This window comes from Talaromyces stipitatus, genomic scaffold (genome assembly GCF_000003125.1).
Source record: "Talaromyces stipitatus ATCC 10500 scf_1105507295523 genomic scaffold, whole genome shotgun sequence".
Lineage (NCBI taxonomy): Eukaryota > Fungi > Ascomycota > Eurotiomycetes > Eurotiales > Trichocomaceae > Talaromyces > Talaromyces stipitatus.
Genome location: NW_002990113.1, coordinates 5,437,018 through 5,454,758, shown reverse-complemented (window position 1 = coordinate 5,454,758; position 17,741 = coordinate 5,437,018). Strand labels below are relative to the sequence as shown.

General features: G+C 45.8%; 8 protein-coding genes across 8 annotated transcripts; 6 read left to right on the top strand and 2 right to left on the bottom strand.

Annotated features, from left to right (window-relative positions):
- Positions 1 to 351: 351 nt before the first annotated feature.
- Positions 352 to 2,216, top strand: TSTA_079580 (NAD binding Rossmann fold oxidoreductase, putative). The gene is made up of 4 exons (XM_002341949.1): positions 352 to 588; positions 660 to 973; positions 1,030 to 1,177; positions 1,244 to 2,216. Exons 1-4 carry the CDS (start codon positions 456 to 458, stop codon positions 1,849 to 1,851), a joined length of 1,203 nt encoding a protein of 400 aa, XP_002341990.1. The 5' UTR covers positions 352 to 455; the 3' UTR covers positions 1,852 to 2,216.
- TSTA_079570 (cell wall organization protein/glutathione transferase (Gto3), putative) lies at positions 1,688 to 5,082 on the bottom strand (the record flags this gene model as incomplete). Its single annotated transcript, XM_002341948.1, has 7 exons — positions 1,688 to 2,212; positions 2,285 to 2,755; positions 2,806 to 3,092; positions 3,145 to 3,323; positions 3,454 to 3,695; positions 3,806 to 4,727; positions 4,784 to 5,082. 7 exons carry the CDS (start codon positions 5,080 to 5,082, stop codon positions 2,042 to 2,044), a joined length of 2,571 nt encoding a protein of 856 aa, XP_002341989.1. The 3' UTR covers positions 1,688 to 2,041.
- Positions 5,083 to 5,618: 536 nt separating this feature from the next.
- TSTA_079560 (guanine deaminase, putative) lies at positions 5,619 to 6,536 on the top strand (the record flags this gene model as incomplete). Its single annotated transcript, XM_002341947.1, has 3 exons — positions 5,619 to 6,340; positions 6,477 to 6,487; positions 6,525 to 6,536. The coding sequence occupies exons 1-3, from the start codon at positions 5,779 to 5,781 to the stop codon at positions 6,534 to 6,536; spliced, it is 585 nt and encodes a 194-aa protein (XP_002341988.1). The 5' UTR covers positions 5,619 to 5,778.
- Positions 6,537 to 6,903: 367 nt separating this feature from the next.
- On the top strand, positions 6,904 to 8,142 carry TSTA_079550 (aldo-keto reductase (AKR13), putative; the record flags this gene model as incomplete). The annotated part of the gene is made up of 3 exons (XM_002341946.1): positions 6,904 to 7,416; positions 7,475 to 8,017; positions 8,100 to 8,142. Exons 1-3 carry the CDS (start codon positions 6,974 to 6,976, stop codon positions 8,140 to 8,142), a joined length of 1,029 nt encoding a protein of 342 aa, XP_002341987.1. The 5' UTR covers positions 6,904 to 6,973.
- A 789-nt stretch (positions 8,143 to 8,931) lies between these two features.
- On the top strand, positions 8,932 to 10,851 carry TSTA_079540 (efflux pump antibiotic resistance protein, putative). Its single transcript, XM_002341945.1, has 3 exons — positions 8,932 to 9,199; positions 9,255 to 10,398; positions 10,460 to 10,851. Exons 1-3 carry the CDS (start codon positions 8,987 to 8,989, stop codon positions 10,774 to 10,776), a joined length of 1,674 nt encoding a protein of 557 aa, XP_002341986.1. The 5' UTR covers positions 8,932 to 8,986; the 3' UTR covers positions 10,777 to 10,851.
- Positions 10,852 to 11,602: 751 nt separating this feature from the next.
- TSTA_079530 (uncharacterized protein) lies at positions 11,603 to 13,538 on the top strand. Its single transcript, XM_002341944.1, has 4 exons — positions 11,603 to 11,730; positions 11,804 to 12,391; positions 12,448 to 12,588; positions 12,649 to 13,538. Exons 1-4 carry the CDS (start codon positions 11,656 to 11,658, stop codon positions 13,456 to 13,458), a joined length of 1,614 nt encoding a protein of 537 aa, XP_002341985.1. The 5' UTR covers positions 11,603 to 11,655; the 3' UTR covers positions 13,459 to 13,538.
- A 242-nt stretch (positions 13,539 to 13,780) lies between these two features.
- TSTA_079520 (alcohol dehydrogenase, putative) lies at positions 13,781 to 15,044 on the top strand (the record flags this gene model as incomplete). The annotated part of the gene is made up of 4 exons (XM_002341943.1): positions 13,781 to 13,930; positions 14,005 to 14,387; positions 14,473 to 14,756; positions 14,830 to 15,044. The coding sequence occupies 4 exons, from the start codon at positions 13,781 to 13,783 to the stop codon at positions 15,042 to 15,044; spliced, it is 1,032 nt and encodes a 343-aa protein (XP_002341984.1).
- A 102-nt stretch (positions 15,045 to 15,146) lies between these two features.
- On the bottom strand, positions 15,147 to 16,948 carry TSTA_079510 (chromate transport protein, putative; the record flags this gene model as incomplete). Its single annotated transcript, XM_002341942.1, has 4 exons — positions 15,147 to 15,585; positions 15,655 to 16,156; positions 16,230 to 16,354; positions 16,412 to 16,948. 4 exons carry the CDS (start codon positions 16,946 to 16,948, stop codon positions 15,322 to 15,324), a joined length of 1,428 nt encoding a protein of 475 aa, XP_002341983.1. The 3' UTR covers positions 15,147 to 15,321.
- Between the last annotated feature and the right edge of the window lie 793 nt (positions 16,949 to 17,741).

Sequence of the window (17,741 nt, the reverse complement as noted above, 5' to 3'; positions counted from 1 at the left end):
CACGTAGATCCGTGGACTTGCATAGCCCAAGCGTAACTATAATTTCGTAGTCCAGTTTCAAGAATTCCGAGCAAATCCCGCAAGTCGAAGGAGTGCATGTGCATCGCAGATCGTGATGGATGATTGTATTTATAACCCTAACCCTTATATCTCAGATGGAAACCACGAGACACGGGATCTCCCAAACCCTAGCTCCCGATCGGGCAGAACGAATTCTAGCAGGTAAAAGAAGAATAGAGAATATTGAACTATCTAGTAATTCTGCCCGAATCTTGCTGGAATACTCAGGGTTAAGCCCTAGCTGGTAACATAACGTTGACGCTGCTATGGCGTCATGGCGACAGCAAGGACGACATAAAAATATTGCGAGCTGACCTCAACAACATTGTCTCGATATACTCGAATAATCAATTCTCTGCTCGATTTCCAATAGGAATATCCCGAGACTAATAATCATGGCTCTCGTCCTCCAAGCCTATACATTCGCCCAGCAATATGTCGCCTCCTACCTTCATCCAACCCCGACAAAGTCCCCAATGGGCCTGAAATTGGGCGTCATCTCAACAGCTCAAATCAATCCTGCTGCAAGTAGGTTCACTGACCTCTCTTTTTAGAGCATGACAAAGTAGAGTGCAGACAGCTAACAATGATTAATTAAGTCATACATCCCGCTGAAACTCATCCGGACGTGATTCTCTATGGAATTGCCTCTCGCGACCTTGAAACAGCCAAGCAGGCCGCTCAGAAATATAACTTTAAGAAAGCTTATGGCTCATACCAGGACCTCATAGACGACCCTGAGATTGACTTCGTGTACATTTCCACTCCTAACGGACTGCACTATGAATGGGCCAGCAAAGCACTGAGGGCTGGCAAGCACGTACTTTGTGAAAAGCCATTTACCTCTAACGCCGAAGAAGCTCGTAAGTTGGTTGAGTTGGCCAAAGTGAAGGGCTTAGTATGCGAAGAAGCGGTATGTTATGCTCTGCTGTTTGGCAATAGATTGTTGCTAATTCAGTATTGTCTTAGTTCCATTGGCAATTCCATCCCTCCGCCCATTTGTTCCGAGAGATCCTCGATTCTGGCAGATATGGTCGCATTCTGCGGACCAGTGCTATCATGACAGCTAGTCCAGGTGTCCCAGACGGTGATATCAGATGGCAGTTTGAACTCTCTGGTGAGTGTAAATCGCATTTTGATCGCTGTTGAAAGGATTTGTGACGCTAACACCATGATGTAATAGGCGGTTCTTCGATGGATATGACTTATGCCCTGTCTTTCACCCGTTTTGCCGTCCATGGAGCCAAGCTCAAAGAGGTTCAATCGGCCGTCGCTAGACCCTATGCCCAGGATAAACGGGTCGACGAAGCAATGCATTCCCTGATACTTTTCGAGGACCCCAAAGATGGACATTTGATCCAAAGCCGTATCTATACGGACATGGCTCGACAGTGGGTAATCAAGAAAATCGTCCCACGCGTCTGGGAATTCCCATCCATCGAGGTCGAGACCGACAAGGCAATTATTTACTATTATAATGCCATGATGCCACATCTGTACCATTACATTTCCATCACCGATAAGACCACCGGTAAGACAGAGTATAAGAAACAGTACAAAGGCGGTCCTTGCTGGGGTGAGTCTTGGACCACCGGCGGAAAAGGTGGAAAGGCTTACTGGAGCACATATCGTTATCAGCTCGAAGCGTTTACCGAAAAGGTTCGAGGCAAGCATGTGCCTTACTGGATTTCAGGTGAAGAGAGTATTGCGCAGATGGAGGCGATCGATGCGATCTACAAGATCGCTGGTCTGCCTACGCGGCCATCCGTGTCAAAGGAAATGAAATCTTGATTGTCTGAACGTGTATATTAGTGAATAGGTGTTTGTCTGAATAAATCTGGAGGTGATTAATTTTATGTAACAATGTCATGGATAAATTTACGATGCATAGTTAGGGTTGACTACGTAGACGAAACTCGATGTGAATGATAACTATGTCCAACATCGAAGTATCTATACCTCCGAAACTTGAGTTGTCATACTAATTTCCTCCGAATACCTCATTTTCCAGTTTCTTCTCGTAGTCCAAGACCTCCGGCAACTTTACTTTTCCGTAACTAGTCGGCTTCTGTGGCACATAGTCCTCGACATTGGGGAAAGGGCCGCGCGGTGTGATAGCCAGAGGATTGATTTGACCATGGCTTTTCGTGTACTGCATAGCTATGTTTAGCATTCATCTCTTGGGGAACGAAGGATCAAACTAAAGCAAAAACAAATGACTCACATTCTCTTTGATGTGTTTAAAATCCGTGGTCTCCTTGAATCCAGGGACTTTCCCATATAGATGTGTCAACCATGCATTGAGTACAGGATAGTCATGACGTATAGTCCCAAGGTTACACTTGAAGTGCTGGACGTAGATCGCATCAAACCGGATCAAAGTAGCATAAAGTCGTATATCAAGTTCTGTAAGATGCTCACCCAGCACATAGGGTCCACCTTTTTCGTAGATGATCTTCTCGAGTAGATTCAGAGCACCAAAGACGGGGATCACAGCCTTATCGTAGTCTTCTTGAGTAGTAGCAAAGCCGACCTTGTAGACACCAGTATTCACGTCACGTTGAATCCACTCAGAAAATAAATCGATCTCTTTACGCAGGTGTTCGGGGTAGAGATCAATTGTAGCTAGCTCTGAGGAGATGGCCGAGGTGCCATTGAATGCCGTTGGCAACCATCTCAGTATTTCTGCGCTTTCCTGTTACGTTGTCAATTGATATCGCCAACAATAGTCGGGAATGTGCATACATTGTTTACTATTCTATTGGTCTTCTTATCCCAAATTACAGGGACAGAGTATCTTCCTTTGTAGTCCTTGTCATCCTTGAAGTATACCTCATGTAGATATTCACTTCCAAAGAGCTTGTCGACCGTCGAACCCTCGTATTCTTGGTCATTTGCGGGGAATTTCCATCCTGGCCAGCCCTTGGAGTCGCCTTTGGGATATGGGCGGACTACGGATACGTCAATTGCGGACTGTAATCCCTTAATGTGGCGGACGAGGTTGACCCGATGTGCAAAGGGACAGAATAGGCCTAATAATAATCAGATCATCTTATCAAAAAAGTAGATGTTGGTGAGTCCTACCGATATAAAGATGATATCTCCCCGCTTCCGGCTCAAATTCCCCGCCGGACTTGATAAGACCGTGCCATCCATCATTCGTACCTGACTGATGGATAGATACTAACTGTGTGTCTGCAGACATAATGGTGGATTCCGTGTAGTAGTCTTTCTTTAGGATAATCTCTAGCATACAAGAGAATCTGCGAAGAAGAAAGAGAAGATAAGAAAGCTGGAATAAAGTCCTAAATAAATGACGCCATTTGATTACTGATCGAATGTTGCACGAGTCCACACGTGACTGCAAGCTCAAACTTCAATCTTAAACATCACCTTCCAGTGTACTTCTTCTCGAGACACCTCGTGAATACGAATGCTAAAGCACCAAACGATCCGCTGAATATCCAGCCAAGCTCGGCTCCATTTGGCTTCACGGACTTTGCTACCACTCCGACATACCACGTTTGATCCATGGATAAGACTGCGCCCACGAATGCCATTATGATGAACGCAACTCCTGCGAAGCCATATGGAAGGACTTTCATGTTGTTCCAATCATCCAAAGGGTACTTTCCCTTCCGGAACATGAAGTGCTCAATAGAAATGATGCAGGTAAACGCGTCCCATAATAGCCAATCACGGATAAAAAGGATTTCAGAACTTCATCAAACGAATCTTCGCCTACAATAGCGATGGCAATAATAACAGCCGAACCGACAGCAGTCCACAGCCATCGCGGGAACTTGAGCCTGATTGGGTGGAAATTCTGGCAGGCAAAAGCCAGACTATAATTGTTCGTCAAGTTGCAGCCCACAATACTAAGAGCGAGCAACACCAAGAGGAACTTTCCGAAACCGTGGAGCGGCCTCAGAGCCTCCCCCCAAAGTCCACCATAACCTCTAGTGTCATAGGCGGCAGCAAATGCAGGGTCGGCCGCGACAGCGGTCATGAACGCAGCACCCAGAATCTCGGGGATGATAGTCCCTATAAAGTTACCGGCCCAGATGGTTACGGCGAGCTTCATCTTATTGATATTTGCCGGCCTGCGCACGTTGTAATCGGGGGACAATCCGGCCCAGCCGATGACAACCCCATACGTGACAGCAATAAATAACATGACGTCTGCTGCTTCTGCAGAACCACTGCCCATGGGTGCAGCTGATGCATCGAAGTGGCGTGCACCGTATTCGGCGAGAAAGATAAACACAATTAGCTGTGGAATCCAGCAGAATCTCTCAAACAAATAGACTGCAAAGTATCCAAAGAAACAAATAACTGCTGTGATAACCCCGATGATGAGATTGCCAGCCCAAAGCGGACAATTTCCGTCAGAGAGCTCGTGTAAAACTTGCGCACCTGCGATACTGTTGACTGCCGACCACCCGACCATACCACACAGGTTAAGGATGACAAGGATGCGTGTGCCCCAGATGCCGAACGAAAAACGTCCAATGGAGACTGTCCGCAACCCAGTGATTGCTCCTAAGCACCCGAAAAATCTAACCACCCACGAGAAAACGAAATTGACAAGCACAATGACGGCGACAGAGTCCCAGAACCCAAGGCCAAAAACTGATCCTAATGCGCCTGTAGCAAATGTTGCCGGACTGTCCAAACGTAAGTATGCAATCAACCGCAAAAGGAATCATGATGGAGCACATACGTGATATTGGCTGAGGCCCACAAAGCAAAGGCATCTACTAAGCCCTGCTGTACACGATCGGCCTCATCAACACGTCCGATACCTCTTTCTTCAGCGTGGAATTTGCTTGCAAAGCGAGTGACCTTGCTGAACCACCCATTGGACGCTTCGACGTTCGAGAGATTATCCACACGATCCGCGAAGCCATAATTCTCTGGAGCTCTTGTCTCGTATACGCTTTTTTCAGGGTCGGCAGTTTGGTCTGCGGATTTCTTCTGCGCAATTGCGTCTTTTCGATCTAGAGAGGCGCGGACTGACATGATTCAAAAGGACAATAGGGGAAATGGTGATGAAGTTGCGGTGTAGTGGATGTCGTTTGTAGGAATTAGTAGAGCCATTTATCAATGCATGCCGCTATTCAGGCTGGCTCGCGCATGATCTCTTATCAATATTCAGCCATTCGAGACCTTGTATCTCGGTATCGATGCCGATCCTGGTGTAGTCCTTATCGCGACTGTTCTTATTTTGAATCGGCGCCATCCGATATTTGGCATATTTGGCTGTTGGGCGGTCCAGGCCGTCGCGAAGATGGACTGATAGACTACTGGACTTTGATGATTGATAAGTAGATGTCGATGTTGCATAATACTGATATAAGAAACGCCAATATAGACCAGTTGACCCTGAAAGTGGTCAGGAGCGCCTATATCCATCTTCTACGTACTGATATGGCCATCCCTATCGACAGCTTCGTGCCTAGTGGACCGGATAAAGTATGCGGCTCAATATACTTGATAACAATATGTGGGGATATCTATGAATGTTATCTCAATGTCTTATGGATTAGAATCTAGATGAACACCAGGACGACGAGAAGAGTCTACCATACTAAGCAAAGGAGAAGTTCGAGGCCCTAACAGAAAGATAGGGCATCGACACTGGCCGCTAGATAGTGACGGTACATATTAGCTGCAGGCTCCATGAGCTGACCGTTGAATGTTTCGATCCTGGTCCGGATGACGCACTCCGGTAGGGACCGAAAGAGCTGTGATGGGGAGTTACTCGCGGGACTAGGTCAGATTGCGAAGCGCGACCCAGAGCTCATGATTCAAACGCACTTTGACGAGGCGAGGCAGGAAGTTGAGCCAACAATGCAGTTGTTTCCAGAGTTCAATAATGAGGCAGATCTATACGAACACTATGGTCTCTTCAACGATCGATGCATTTTGGCTCACTGCATATATCCAAATGAGTATGAGATTGGGCGTATGAAGGCGTGCAATGTTGGTATTGCTCACTGCCCAGTTAGTAACACAACTGCTGGAGAATGGGGAGCAGCCCCAGTCAAGCAGTACCTGGATCTCGGTATTAAGGTTGGCTTGGGCACAGATTCCGGAGGTGGATTCAGCAGCAGTATCTTGGAAGCCATGAGACAAGCCATCATTACTAGCAACGCTAGACAGCGCATGACCGACGGTAAAGACAAGGAGCTCACAAGGGAAGAGATATTCTATCTCGCCACTCTTGGTGGAGCAGAGGTGTGCTGTCTTGATCATAAAGTTGGCTCATTCGCACCTGGTAAGGAGTTTGATGCCTTGCATGTGTCAATGATACTCATAAATTATAACGTGCTTGCACTATTAGCTACCTAGTTACAGAAGAATCATCTCATAGCCGGATATTTTATGATGACTACCTAATTTTTCGAGTACAGGATCCCTGTGTGTATGCTGTTTACTGACATTATATATTTCTTTAAAAGTTTAACCCATAAAACCAACTTCCTCCTATGACCTCCGCTGAGTCTCTCAAGGGTATCTTGCTTGGCTATAGCCATATTACTCGATTAGGAAATGGTTGGCCTCGGCTGCTTGTATTTCGGTGGCTCTGATTGGCTCGTTCGTCTTTTTGAGGAGTTGATTGGCTGTAAGTGGAGAGTATGTCCGGATATGGGCTTTTGCCTCATCGGAGGATCCAGATCGAAATGCTAGCCGTTTCTGATTGGATTATTCTGTAAAAGTGATGGTATAGCTCTCCCAGTTTCAAGAATCTATCTGTTGTTTAGTAATTATCAATTGCCGATCTCAAACTATATAAGGAGGCATTCCTCTACTTCAAATCAAAACAGACATCCTCTTGACATCTTCGTTTTTTATACTGCCCTGATTTTTTTTCTAGTTCACTTTTCCTCTGTATTTCCTTGCAGCAGTCATGGCACCCTTAATGCGCACCCTTGGCAGAAACGGCCCGTCTATTCCAGCAATTGGTTTCGGTCTTATGAGCATAGGAGGCATCTATGGTCCCGCCCCAAGTGACGAAGTGCGAAGTACCTTGCTGGATCATGCGCATGCCATTGGCGAGCGCTTTTGGGATACGGCCGATATGTATGCCGACTCAGAAGACGCAGTTGGTCTCTGGGTGAAGCAAAATCCAGACAAACGCAAAGATATCTTCCTGGCAACGAAGTTTGGCATTAAATTCAACCCGGCGACGTACGAACAGTCCTTGCACTCTGACCCGGAATATATCAAGCAAGCGTGTGAGAGAAGCTTGAAGAGATTGAACACAGACTACATTGATCTGTATTACTGCCATCGAGTCGATGGAAAGACCCCCATCGAAAAGACTGTGGAGGCTATGGTCGAGCTGAAACAGTACAGTTTCCTATGCATATAACCTAACAATAAAATTGTTTGGACTTACATATATTAGGCAAGGCAAGATTCGTCACATCGGCCTCAGCGAGGTATCCGCTGCGACTCTACGTCGTGCACATGCCGTCCATCCTATAGCAGCTGTCCAGATAGAGTACAGTCCGATTGCAATTGAGATTGAAGACGAGGAAGTCGGATTGCTCCAAACAGCCCGAGAACTCGGTGTTGCGATTGTGGCCTACAGTCCCATGGGTCGTGGAGTTCTAAGCGGTGGTTACAAGACAGTGGAAGAGATCCATGCCAAAGATCGTTTCCTGGCCGCTCTTCCACGCTTCTCGAAAGAAAACTTCCCCAAGATCTTGAGAATGATCACAAAATTCGAGCAAGTTGCAAAAAATAAAGGATGTACTACTGGTCAGTTGGCCATGGCCTGGGTATTGAGTCGTGGCGAAGACGTTCTCGTCATCCCTGGTACAAGAACGATCAAGTACCTAGAAGAGAACTTTGCTACTCAAAACATTAAGTTGACCCCCGAGGAGGAGAAAGCTCTGTCAAGCATTATCTACGCAACCAAGTTTCAAGGTAGCAGATATCCCGAAGGGTATGTACTAATCTCTACGATGCCTGTTTGTCTCGAGCTCGAGACATCTTATTTACGGGATATTTTCTAACAACATTGATAGATTCCCCAAAGGGTATGAGTTTGGCGACACTCCAGTTCTTTGAGAGCACTTGAATTCTTAATTAACTATGTCACACTATAAATTGTATCTAATCTGTAACGATACTAGTAGTTAGGATTTACTTGTTACAGACATATGGATTGGAGAGTTAGGGTTACAGTTTTCCCGCTATCTATGGGCATCTAGTAAAGCAAATTCCAGCAGATATTTCCTCTAGCTGGCATTTCTCTCCTAGTATACATTTATAACTACTCTCGTCACGGTTTAGTCATGATTTCAGTTTTAGGTAGTGCCTGGCTCCTGGACGCCGTCGGATTCTTGAAGCGAAATCCGTTCAACGCCAATTTAATTTGTAATTAGGTATATGGACGGACCAAATTCTACATACCTAGGTAGAGGGAATCAAATAATTCAAGAAATAGCTATATGATATGCCGTTCGATTTTGTCATCGACTTTCTTCGGTGCCAAATCTATTCTACTCCTTTCTAACAACCAACCATCGGAGTTCCGTTGTACCATTGGTATATGGACGCATAGATATGATAGCCTCCACTCCAAGGCGACCCACGAGACATAAATAAGTAGTTTAGTATATGAGGTCTATGAGTTTTCATACTATTCAGTAGCCTAGGTAGTATAAACATTTAGAGCGGATTTCCGTTCAATACCAAAGGATTTGCCTCCCGGAAATCCGTTGAATGCGGTGTTAGTTGTCTGTCCCCTTATACTAGTGCGCTCATTTATTTTCAATCTTTAGGGCAAGCACTATCGTTCGGTTTGTTGACGAAATTATAAAGAGCAAGCCTTGCTCTCAACGAGTAACTCCTCAGCGACCGAGACACTATTGACAACAGTACCTCACTTCGACCTCCTGGCACGAGTATAATGGTTACCTCAAGCAAGGATACGACAATGCTTAATGTCGAAAAAGATTCATATCAAGACATTAAACAAGACTCACCTGATGCCAATATTTCAAGTCACAACAATAGTACAGAACGACAAACCATAGCCGACGACGAGTATCCACAAGGGTTGAAATTAGGGCTTTTGGCAGGGGCGTCTATTATTTCTGTCTTCCTTATTGCCCTGGATCAGGTATGAACTAGGTCTGCTCTCTAGTGTAAGATAATTATTAACATATCGAACTTAGACCATTGTTGGCACAGCTATTCCTAAGATAACGGATGAGTTCCATGGTCTCAACGATGTGTCGTGGTACGCAGCTGCCTACTTCATGACTTTTGGTGCAGCTCAGACATCTGCCGGCAAGATATACAAATACTACAATCTCAAGTGGAGCTTTTTGATTTCCATGCTTATTTTCGAGCTCGGGAGTCTGCTATGCGGAGTGGCACCTAATTCCAAAGCATTGATCGTTGGGCGCGCCATAGCTGGCTTGGGTGGTGCCGGCCTCTCTGTTGGTGGAACAAGTATCATATCCTTCACTGTCCCTCCTGCGAGGCGACCCATGATGCTGGGTATAGTTGGTATGACATACGCTGTTGCTGCCGTCCTTGGGCCCTTGATTGGTGGAGCATTTACTGATCGCGTCACCTGGCGGTGGTGTTTCTATATCAATCTGCCGATTGGGGGTCTCGCTGTTCTCGTTATTTTCTTCTTCTTCTATCTTCCAGCCGCCGCTACACCTCCTGAAATTGCCTGGACCAAGAAACTATTACACATAGACCCTGTTGGGGTTGCTTTAGCCATGGGAGGAATAACTTGCTTTATTCTTGCTCTTCAATATGGCGGTAATTCTCATCCATGGAACAGCAGCGTTGTTATCGGCCTTCTCGTCGGCTTTGGGCTCATTGTTATTACTCTTGTCGGATGGGAGATCTGGCTTGGAGAGTATGCAATGATGCTCCCGAGGCTATATACGCAGAGATCACTGTCAACAACAGCACCTTATCAGTTTTTCTTTATGGGAAGCTATATTGCTCTTCTGTACTACCTTCCTATCTATTTTCAGAGTATTCTTGGTGCGAGTGCGATCAAATCAGGCGTCAACAATCTACCCCTTGTTCTTGCAGCTGCAGTATTTGCCCTCGCCGGGGGAATTGTTGTAACTGTGACGGGTCGCGCTCAACAAGTCATGTTTGTTGGCTCAATGCTCTCCACTGTTGCAATTGGCTTGATATACACCCTCGACATCGGCACTTTGACGTCAAAGTGGGTTGGGTATCAATTCTTCGTCGGATGTTCTATGGCTTTTGCCATGATGCATGGCTTGAGTATTGCTCAGGCTGGCGCAGATGCTAAGGATCTTTCAGCAGTCACCGCAAACCTCCTGTGTGAGTCTTTATACCTTTCGCATCCTTCTGTAATAGATTTACTAACTTTAACCTTATGCAGTTTTCCAGACACTAGGAGGTGCATTCAGCACCTCAGCAGCACAGTCCGCTTTTGTTAATCGATTGCTCGCAACTCTACCCAAGACCTCGCCGACAGTGAATCCATTCCTGGTGATTATGACAGGGGCATCAGATCTTCAAAAAGTGTTCCCGCCGGATTTACTTCCCGGGGTATTGGGGGCGTATATGGTTGGGATCAAGGCTGCATTTATAGTGGCAATTGCATTCTCTGGTACTGCATTTCTATGTACATTGGCTATTCCCATGGGGAAACTCCCTACTCATGTCAAAGGTAATGCGTCCATGATGATAGGCTAGATTGTCGTAGGAAAATCTGGAGAAGTTGTGATCTTCAAGCTGCATAGGGAAGATCTGCTCTCATGTACTATTAGATATTGTGTTTTCTTCGTTTATAATTATATTCTGATTGAGTTGAGAAAGCCGGAGGTGTCGGTCATTTTCGTCGACAGTAAGAAGCAATATTTGTTTTCAAATTACGTGCTTGTTAGCAATTGAAGATACGCGTAATGTAAAAAAATTTTCACAATCTGCTGTGCTTCCTGTTCATGTTATAGTCGGAGACATTGAACGCTACGCTCATGTGGCTCCTTTTTTTAATGTAGATCATATAACGATACCTAACCTAACCTGAAATGAGGCCGTTCCGCTAATTTTAGAGGTCGTTCGTAAATCACTTCTCAGGAAGATCTGGCAGGTACAATGCGCTCCGAGATTTATCGGCCATTTGCTCGATCACCAAGGATTCTATGCGCGATTCGAATATCTTGTTAGGGTTACCCTTTGCACGGATCATACACTACCACCTATCGGATGCCACCGGATTGATCTCCTCACCAAAATAAGCAATCCTGCAGCTAAAAGAGGTTAGTCGGCCCTATAAAAGCAGCTTTTAAGGAAGCCATAGCCTATGATAGCCTAAATTACTCGGAAATTTCTGCCCAATGTAGTGAGGTGGTGGGGCTGACAGACAACGGTCAAGCAGCCAACATCGATAAATAACAAACCAGTGTCTACATGTCCGGAGCCACACCTGGATGGAACAGGAAGCTCCAAGATTCGGAACCGACAGATCTGGGGCCTGATGGGATTCCCCCAATACATCGGCCGCTTCGATTAGTAGATTCGCGGCGTTATGTTGGAGACAGCCGGTCAATTGAGGGCCTGAACGCAGCTAACATGCCAAACATATCTGCTAGCAAAAAGGCGTTGGTTGGTCGGCCTTGCCTCACCTGCCAACGTCGGAAAATAAAGGTCAGCTTATTTTTAGTTTCGGATAAAGAGAGAAATGGCAGTGCGTAGCTGACTTTCCATATTGGCCATCTAGTGTGACCGAGCCAAACCAGATTGTCACCGATGTCAGAAGGCCGGGCTACAGTGTGGCGGATATGCCTCCGATTCATTTGTCCTTGTAGTTCCTACTCGAATTTCCGGGGAAGGGGCCAATAAAGTTAGATTGAGGCGTACCAAAGGCAAAGAAAATGTGAAAAGCACAATCGTGCAGGAAGATGACAACGGCACAGTCGATGGAAGGAGTGGTGGTACCGTCCAGGTACCAGGAACGTCACCCCAGTCTTATATCAATACAGCCCCAGAGAATAGGATGCAGGTGCTGTCCTATTTTCTAGAACGTTATTTGCCGGCTTCAATGACTAGCCACCGCAATTTTATTACTCCGTCTTCTTGGGTGCGGAGTCTACCGAATTTACTAGGCCGATGGGAGGTGCTTGATACCGCTCTTTCCGCGCTTTGCCTTGCATATATTGGAGATTTGCACCAAGGCTACGTGCACCTGCATGAAAGCCAACGGTTTTATAATGAGGCACTGCTGAGGTTGAGGTCCATGTCACTTGATTCGCTGAAATCGGCCAATGAAGGCGTGCTTACAATGACCATGACGATGGCCATGTATGAGGTATAGGGTTATTCTCCCTAGTATAACGTTCCTTCTTGATGGCTAACACGGACTAGCTCTTTCACAGTACCTATGGGCGTCTTCAAGGCTGGATGTTCCATGTAAAAGGTGCATGCCGAATTCTACAGCTTCGAGGCCCGCCTACAAAAGATACTCCCCTTGATATGAGTCTGTTTAACCGCGTGCGAAACACTGCAGTGAGTCTAGCCCAACCGGTAGATAAGTTTTATTTTCAGAGCACTTATACGGAAACGCAGTTATGGGACGCATACGGGAGTCGAAAAATGTTATTTCTGGCTCGCCCAGAATGGCAAAATTTGTCCGACACTCCTCATGATATCCTTCTCGACGCTCTAGTGTGCATACCCGGTCTCATAGAGGCCTCTGATAACATGCTCTCACTAACCCAGTCGGGACGAGTTGATCTGCCCGGCATTGATGATCTCCTCAGATGTTGGCATGCAATCTATCTGCGGCTCACGGAGTGGTATGTTGAATTCGAAAAGCAAGAGCCCGTTGGCCTCTATGATTGCGGACCACTTGACCGAAAAGGACACCCATATCTTGATGCGGACAAGTCGCACCTGTACTCCATGTTTCCACAAGTCATCTCCTTCAGGGATACATATGTGGCTCAAAACTTGCTCATGTACTGGTTCGGTCAGCTTGTTGTCCATACGACAATGCTCCAACTTTATGTGTCCAGAGAAAAGCATCAAAATCGGCTCAACCCCGATGCATTTCCCGGTAATTACAAGGGCATCCATAGTATATCAAGAGGAAATGTGCAAAAGGCTGGTGATTATTACGCGACCAAAATCTGCCAATCTACGGCAAATCTCAGGGGTGGCTACGGCTTTCAAATTGTGATGGTTCCGCTTTGGGCAGCACAGCAATTTTATGACATCTGCCAGGATCCCAGATATGAGTGGTGTCAGACTGTGCTGAGAAATTTCGGAGCTGTTGGGGGCTACGTTCTGTCAGCTGAAACGCTGGGATTTTTGAGACCAGCACAGTATCCGGGGATCACAATGAAAGGGGGAGACATGGTTATTAATAGCATATAATTACATATTCGCGTATTTGTAAGAAAAAGTTCATCTAGGAAACTAATACTCAATAAGAGAAGCTTTGAAATTCTCTTGGCACCCTTCTTTCCGCTATGTAAAGATTCCGATATATAATGTGTTGATCAGCAACAGACATGGAGTTCCGTGTCGTGTGTAAAAGTCATTACAAATTAGAATTATAACACCACACTGCGACAAGGGTATAAAAATTCCGGGTGTAAGCATAATTTACATGTTTGTGCTCTGTAAGTGCCTATCAATTTCTATTGTTGTTTACTCTTCTGATACCACACGCTGCTTCTATTTATATTGACACACCATGTCCCAAATCATTGGAAACAGAGCCGCATGGGTTAAGGAAAAAGGAGCGAGGCCCCTAGAAGTTGGGCCAGGGCCTATACCAAACCCTGCCGAAAATGAAGTCGTTATACAGGTCGCTTATACAGCCATCAATCCGGTCGACGTGATAGTTAGTGTGCCCCATTCGTCTATTTCTGAACTCACATTTCACGGATTGAACTTATGCATTATCCGAACTATTAGACTCAGGAGTCTCCGGTTATAGAGCTGCCGTATCCCTTCATTCTAGGAGAGGATGTATCTGGTACAGTCGTTGCACTTGGCTCGGGTGTGACCCGATTCAAGGTCGGCCAACGTGTCACGGGGCACTGCGATGGTCTTGTCACCAAGAAAGCAACAAACGCCGCATTTCAGCTGTACGCGACGTGCCTAGAACTGTTGGTTTGCCATCTTCCAGATTCTGTACCTTTAGTCAACGCCGCGGTGCTCCCCCTTGCGGTCTCCACTGCTGCAACGGGCTTGTTTTCTGTCCTCAAGATGCCTTTCCCAGCATTAAATCCACAATCTACCTTGCATAAAATCCTTATTTGGGGTGGAAGTTCATCGGTTGGCTCTTGTGCTATCCAGTAAGCATAGATTCGCTCCTTTATTCTGCATGTTGTGTAGAGAGTAGCGATGGACTGGAAGAAACTGATAAAGTTCAATATCAAGACTAGCCATTGCAGCTGGCTTCAATGTCGTTACTACAGCTAGTTCGAGGAATCAGGCGTATGTAAAAAGCCTTGGGGCTCAACATGTCTTTGAGCACGATGACCCGGAGGTCATCAAAAAGATTACGGCTATCTTACAACCAGGAGATCTGGTATTTGATTGTATCGGAAGTGACGATGTCCGGGAAATATGTACAGAGATCCTTCAACAGATTGGGGGTGGAACACTCCCAACTGTCCGGTGGTTTACACCGAGCGAGACCGGAAATGTGAAGGTTGAGTTTGGTATGTTCACTCAATTATCCCAAGTCAATGCCGAAGTGAGAAAGCGATTTTGCTGACTGGTCCCAATTGTCAGTCATGGGTCTCGTCCCAGGACTTGTTGATACCAACATCGGAGACGCAGTTTGGGGAAATTATATAACAAAGGCTCTGGAATTGGGGAAATTCCAAGCTAAACCTGATCCATATGTCATCGAGGGTGGCCTTGAGAAGTTACAAGATGGATTGGACATGCTCAAGCGGGGGGTTTCTGCGCAGAAAATAGTGGTGGAAATTGCCAGGGCAGCTTAAGGGTCGGATTAGGGCTAAGCTTGTTGTAGGCTGTGAATGTATCTCCGGCAATGGACATATATATCTTTATACTAGGTGTTCGTTACTTTGCAATAATTTTAGTCAGACCATTGACTTGGATAATGAGTATTATACGATCAGCTATTTTTTTATGCCTTCTGATCGTAGGCTGTGTTCATCTTTCCAAGGTTATCTTATTGCCACGCCCATTCCATACATGACCAATATTTTTCCTCCTTCTGTTCAATCTTTCTCAATAGTCATGATGCCACATTCCTCAGAAGAACAGGAACTGCCCGGCAATGGCGCCGACTACTACAAGCAACAGCGGTGTGTATTTATTAGTGAACTTATAGAGAGCTCCCAACGCCAACATGTAAATTACTGCCGCAAGAGGACTCTGCAAAGAGTCGGAAAGAGAGGTATCTGGAGAAGACACATTGTGGGTGCCTCTTACACTTGATTGTAGCATCTGAATTGCTATCACAGTTATCACGCCAATGACAGCTGCACAGAGCCCGTCAAAAAAATGGGAGAGAAGCTATTTAAGAATCAGCAATTTCCAGGGCGTTTACAATGTTATAGTAGTTGGATATGGCAGGTAACTAACCTTATTGCGAACCAACTTCTCCAACAGTTCATGTCCAGCAATTGTGAAGATGAAGCACGGAGCCAATATCCCCAAAGTAATGAGTATTGCACCAGCAAAGGCATTCCCAAGCCCACCGGCTGCCAGACCACCTTGAAATCCCACAAATGTTGCGAAGATAGTCAGAGGGGCAGGTAAGACATTGCTAATAGCGATGCAGTCCAGAAAAACATGCACCGGCAGCCATCCGCCCCTTAAAACCGCCTCAACCTGAATTAATGGTATAGCGGTGTATGCACCGCCAAAGGAGATACACCCGGTAACTAGTCCGAGGACAAAAAGGTGCGTAAGGCTAGGTGTCTTTGCTATACCAAGTGCAAGGGACATTGGCGATGGGACGCCGTAGAAATGGACATAAATTCCGTAGACGACATACTGTAGGACAAATGAGATGACAGCAATTATCCACATTCCGTGTGCTGCGAATGTGTATATAATCCCGTAAAGGCCAAGGGAAATAAACCTATATGTGAAAATCCACCAATCAGCCGAGACTTTCATAAATCCAGACAGTACAGAAATCGTAGCCCACAGACATGTTGATGTGAAGGGCACTATTGAGTGCTGTGCAGAGGGCAACAACGACCAGGATAGGTTTGATCTTGCGAGTGCTATGGTCAATAACCGAATGATCCGCGATAATATGAGTAGCTCGAAGGATCTATGGATCCATCATTAACTATATGTTTGGACAGCATGAGAATCATGAACGACTCACCATAGCCCCGACAACCGGTTGAACAGCGCGAAATGATGCATTGAAATATTTGTTTTCCAGCCCTGCCAATGAGTACAGGTAGGAAGCTGTAAGCATAAGGATGAACCCCGGCAAGATAAATGCAATACCGGCGACGAATCCTCCAAGCTGACCAGCAGATAGACAACCAAAGAACATGCATAGCTCTGTGGCCTCTGGTCCAGGGAGTGCCTGATAGACGGAGAAGACACGTTGAAACCTGGTGAGCGTAATCCATTTGTCCTTCACCACCAGTTTTTCTTTGATGAGTGCAATTTGAGCTACAGGTCCACCCCAGGCAAAGAGACCGAAATTGTAGAAGAAGAACCAGAACAGTTTGAGGAGCGGAAGGCGAGGGACATTGGAGTTGTCTTGTAGCCCAGGGTCATCATTCTCTTCTGAGATCGTCAACTCTTCTATAGATTCGGAAGATGAGCAGGTCTTTTGAGCTTCAAGGTCCCTCCGAGTGTCGTTTGTGTTGTTGGCCTGTAATACCACTATTGATTGTGATGCAGCCATGCTGGCGGCCAGGCAGAAATAATATTGGGCTTATTCTTTCGGGAGTTCTTGCCCTTCCGCTTTGGAGATACGCATTGTCGCATCTTTATATATCATTTCACTTAACAGTTTGATTGTTAATACCGGTTTTCATATGATTGTGTATTTGTTAGCTTAAGATTTTCAAGTAGTGGCACACGCACAGCCTTGAGTCTGTGCCTGTGCTCCCATCGCCCAAGGTATAACACGTTGTAACATGTCCATCATCATAGAAAGCATTCTCTACGAAGCAAGGTTACTATATGTCCCTCCGTGCTATATTCGGCTTCCTACAACCCTGAGACATTGCCCACACAACCCTGCCCTCTCCATCTTGATTGAAAAGATGAGCTTATGACACGGAAGGTATTCAGGGGCTTCGAATACACGCTGATACAGATAAAGTACCAATTCTCTCTGGGGCAAATTACACCCGATTAACGTTACATGCGAAGAAGCATTCGTACCACCGCAACCAGTGTGTTGGAAATTTGTCATTTTCCTGGCAAGCATTTTTGGGTAATCGCTGATGAAGATTCTACAAACACTCGGATGATCCTCTGAAAATGGCAATCCATGGGCCAAAGGGGCCAAATTGCAAATTGAGCTCGTTTCGGTGGAACAGGCAGTTGGTTTCAGAAGATAATGATTGTGTATGTCGGGCGAGCAATGAGACCATGCCTATCACGATATCGCAGACCCTTCTTGATATCTTTGATGTAGTTAGTTGTTCCCGATTATTTTGATGTATTATTATGGTAGGTTTTAAAAGTAG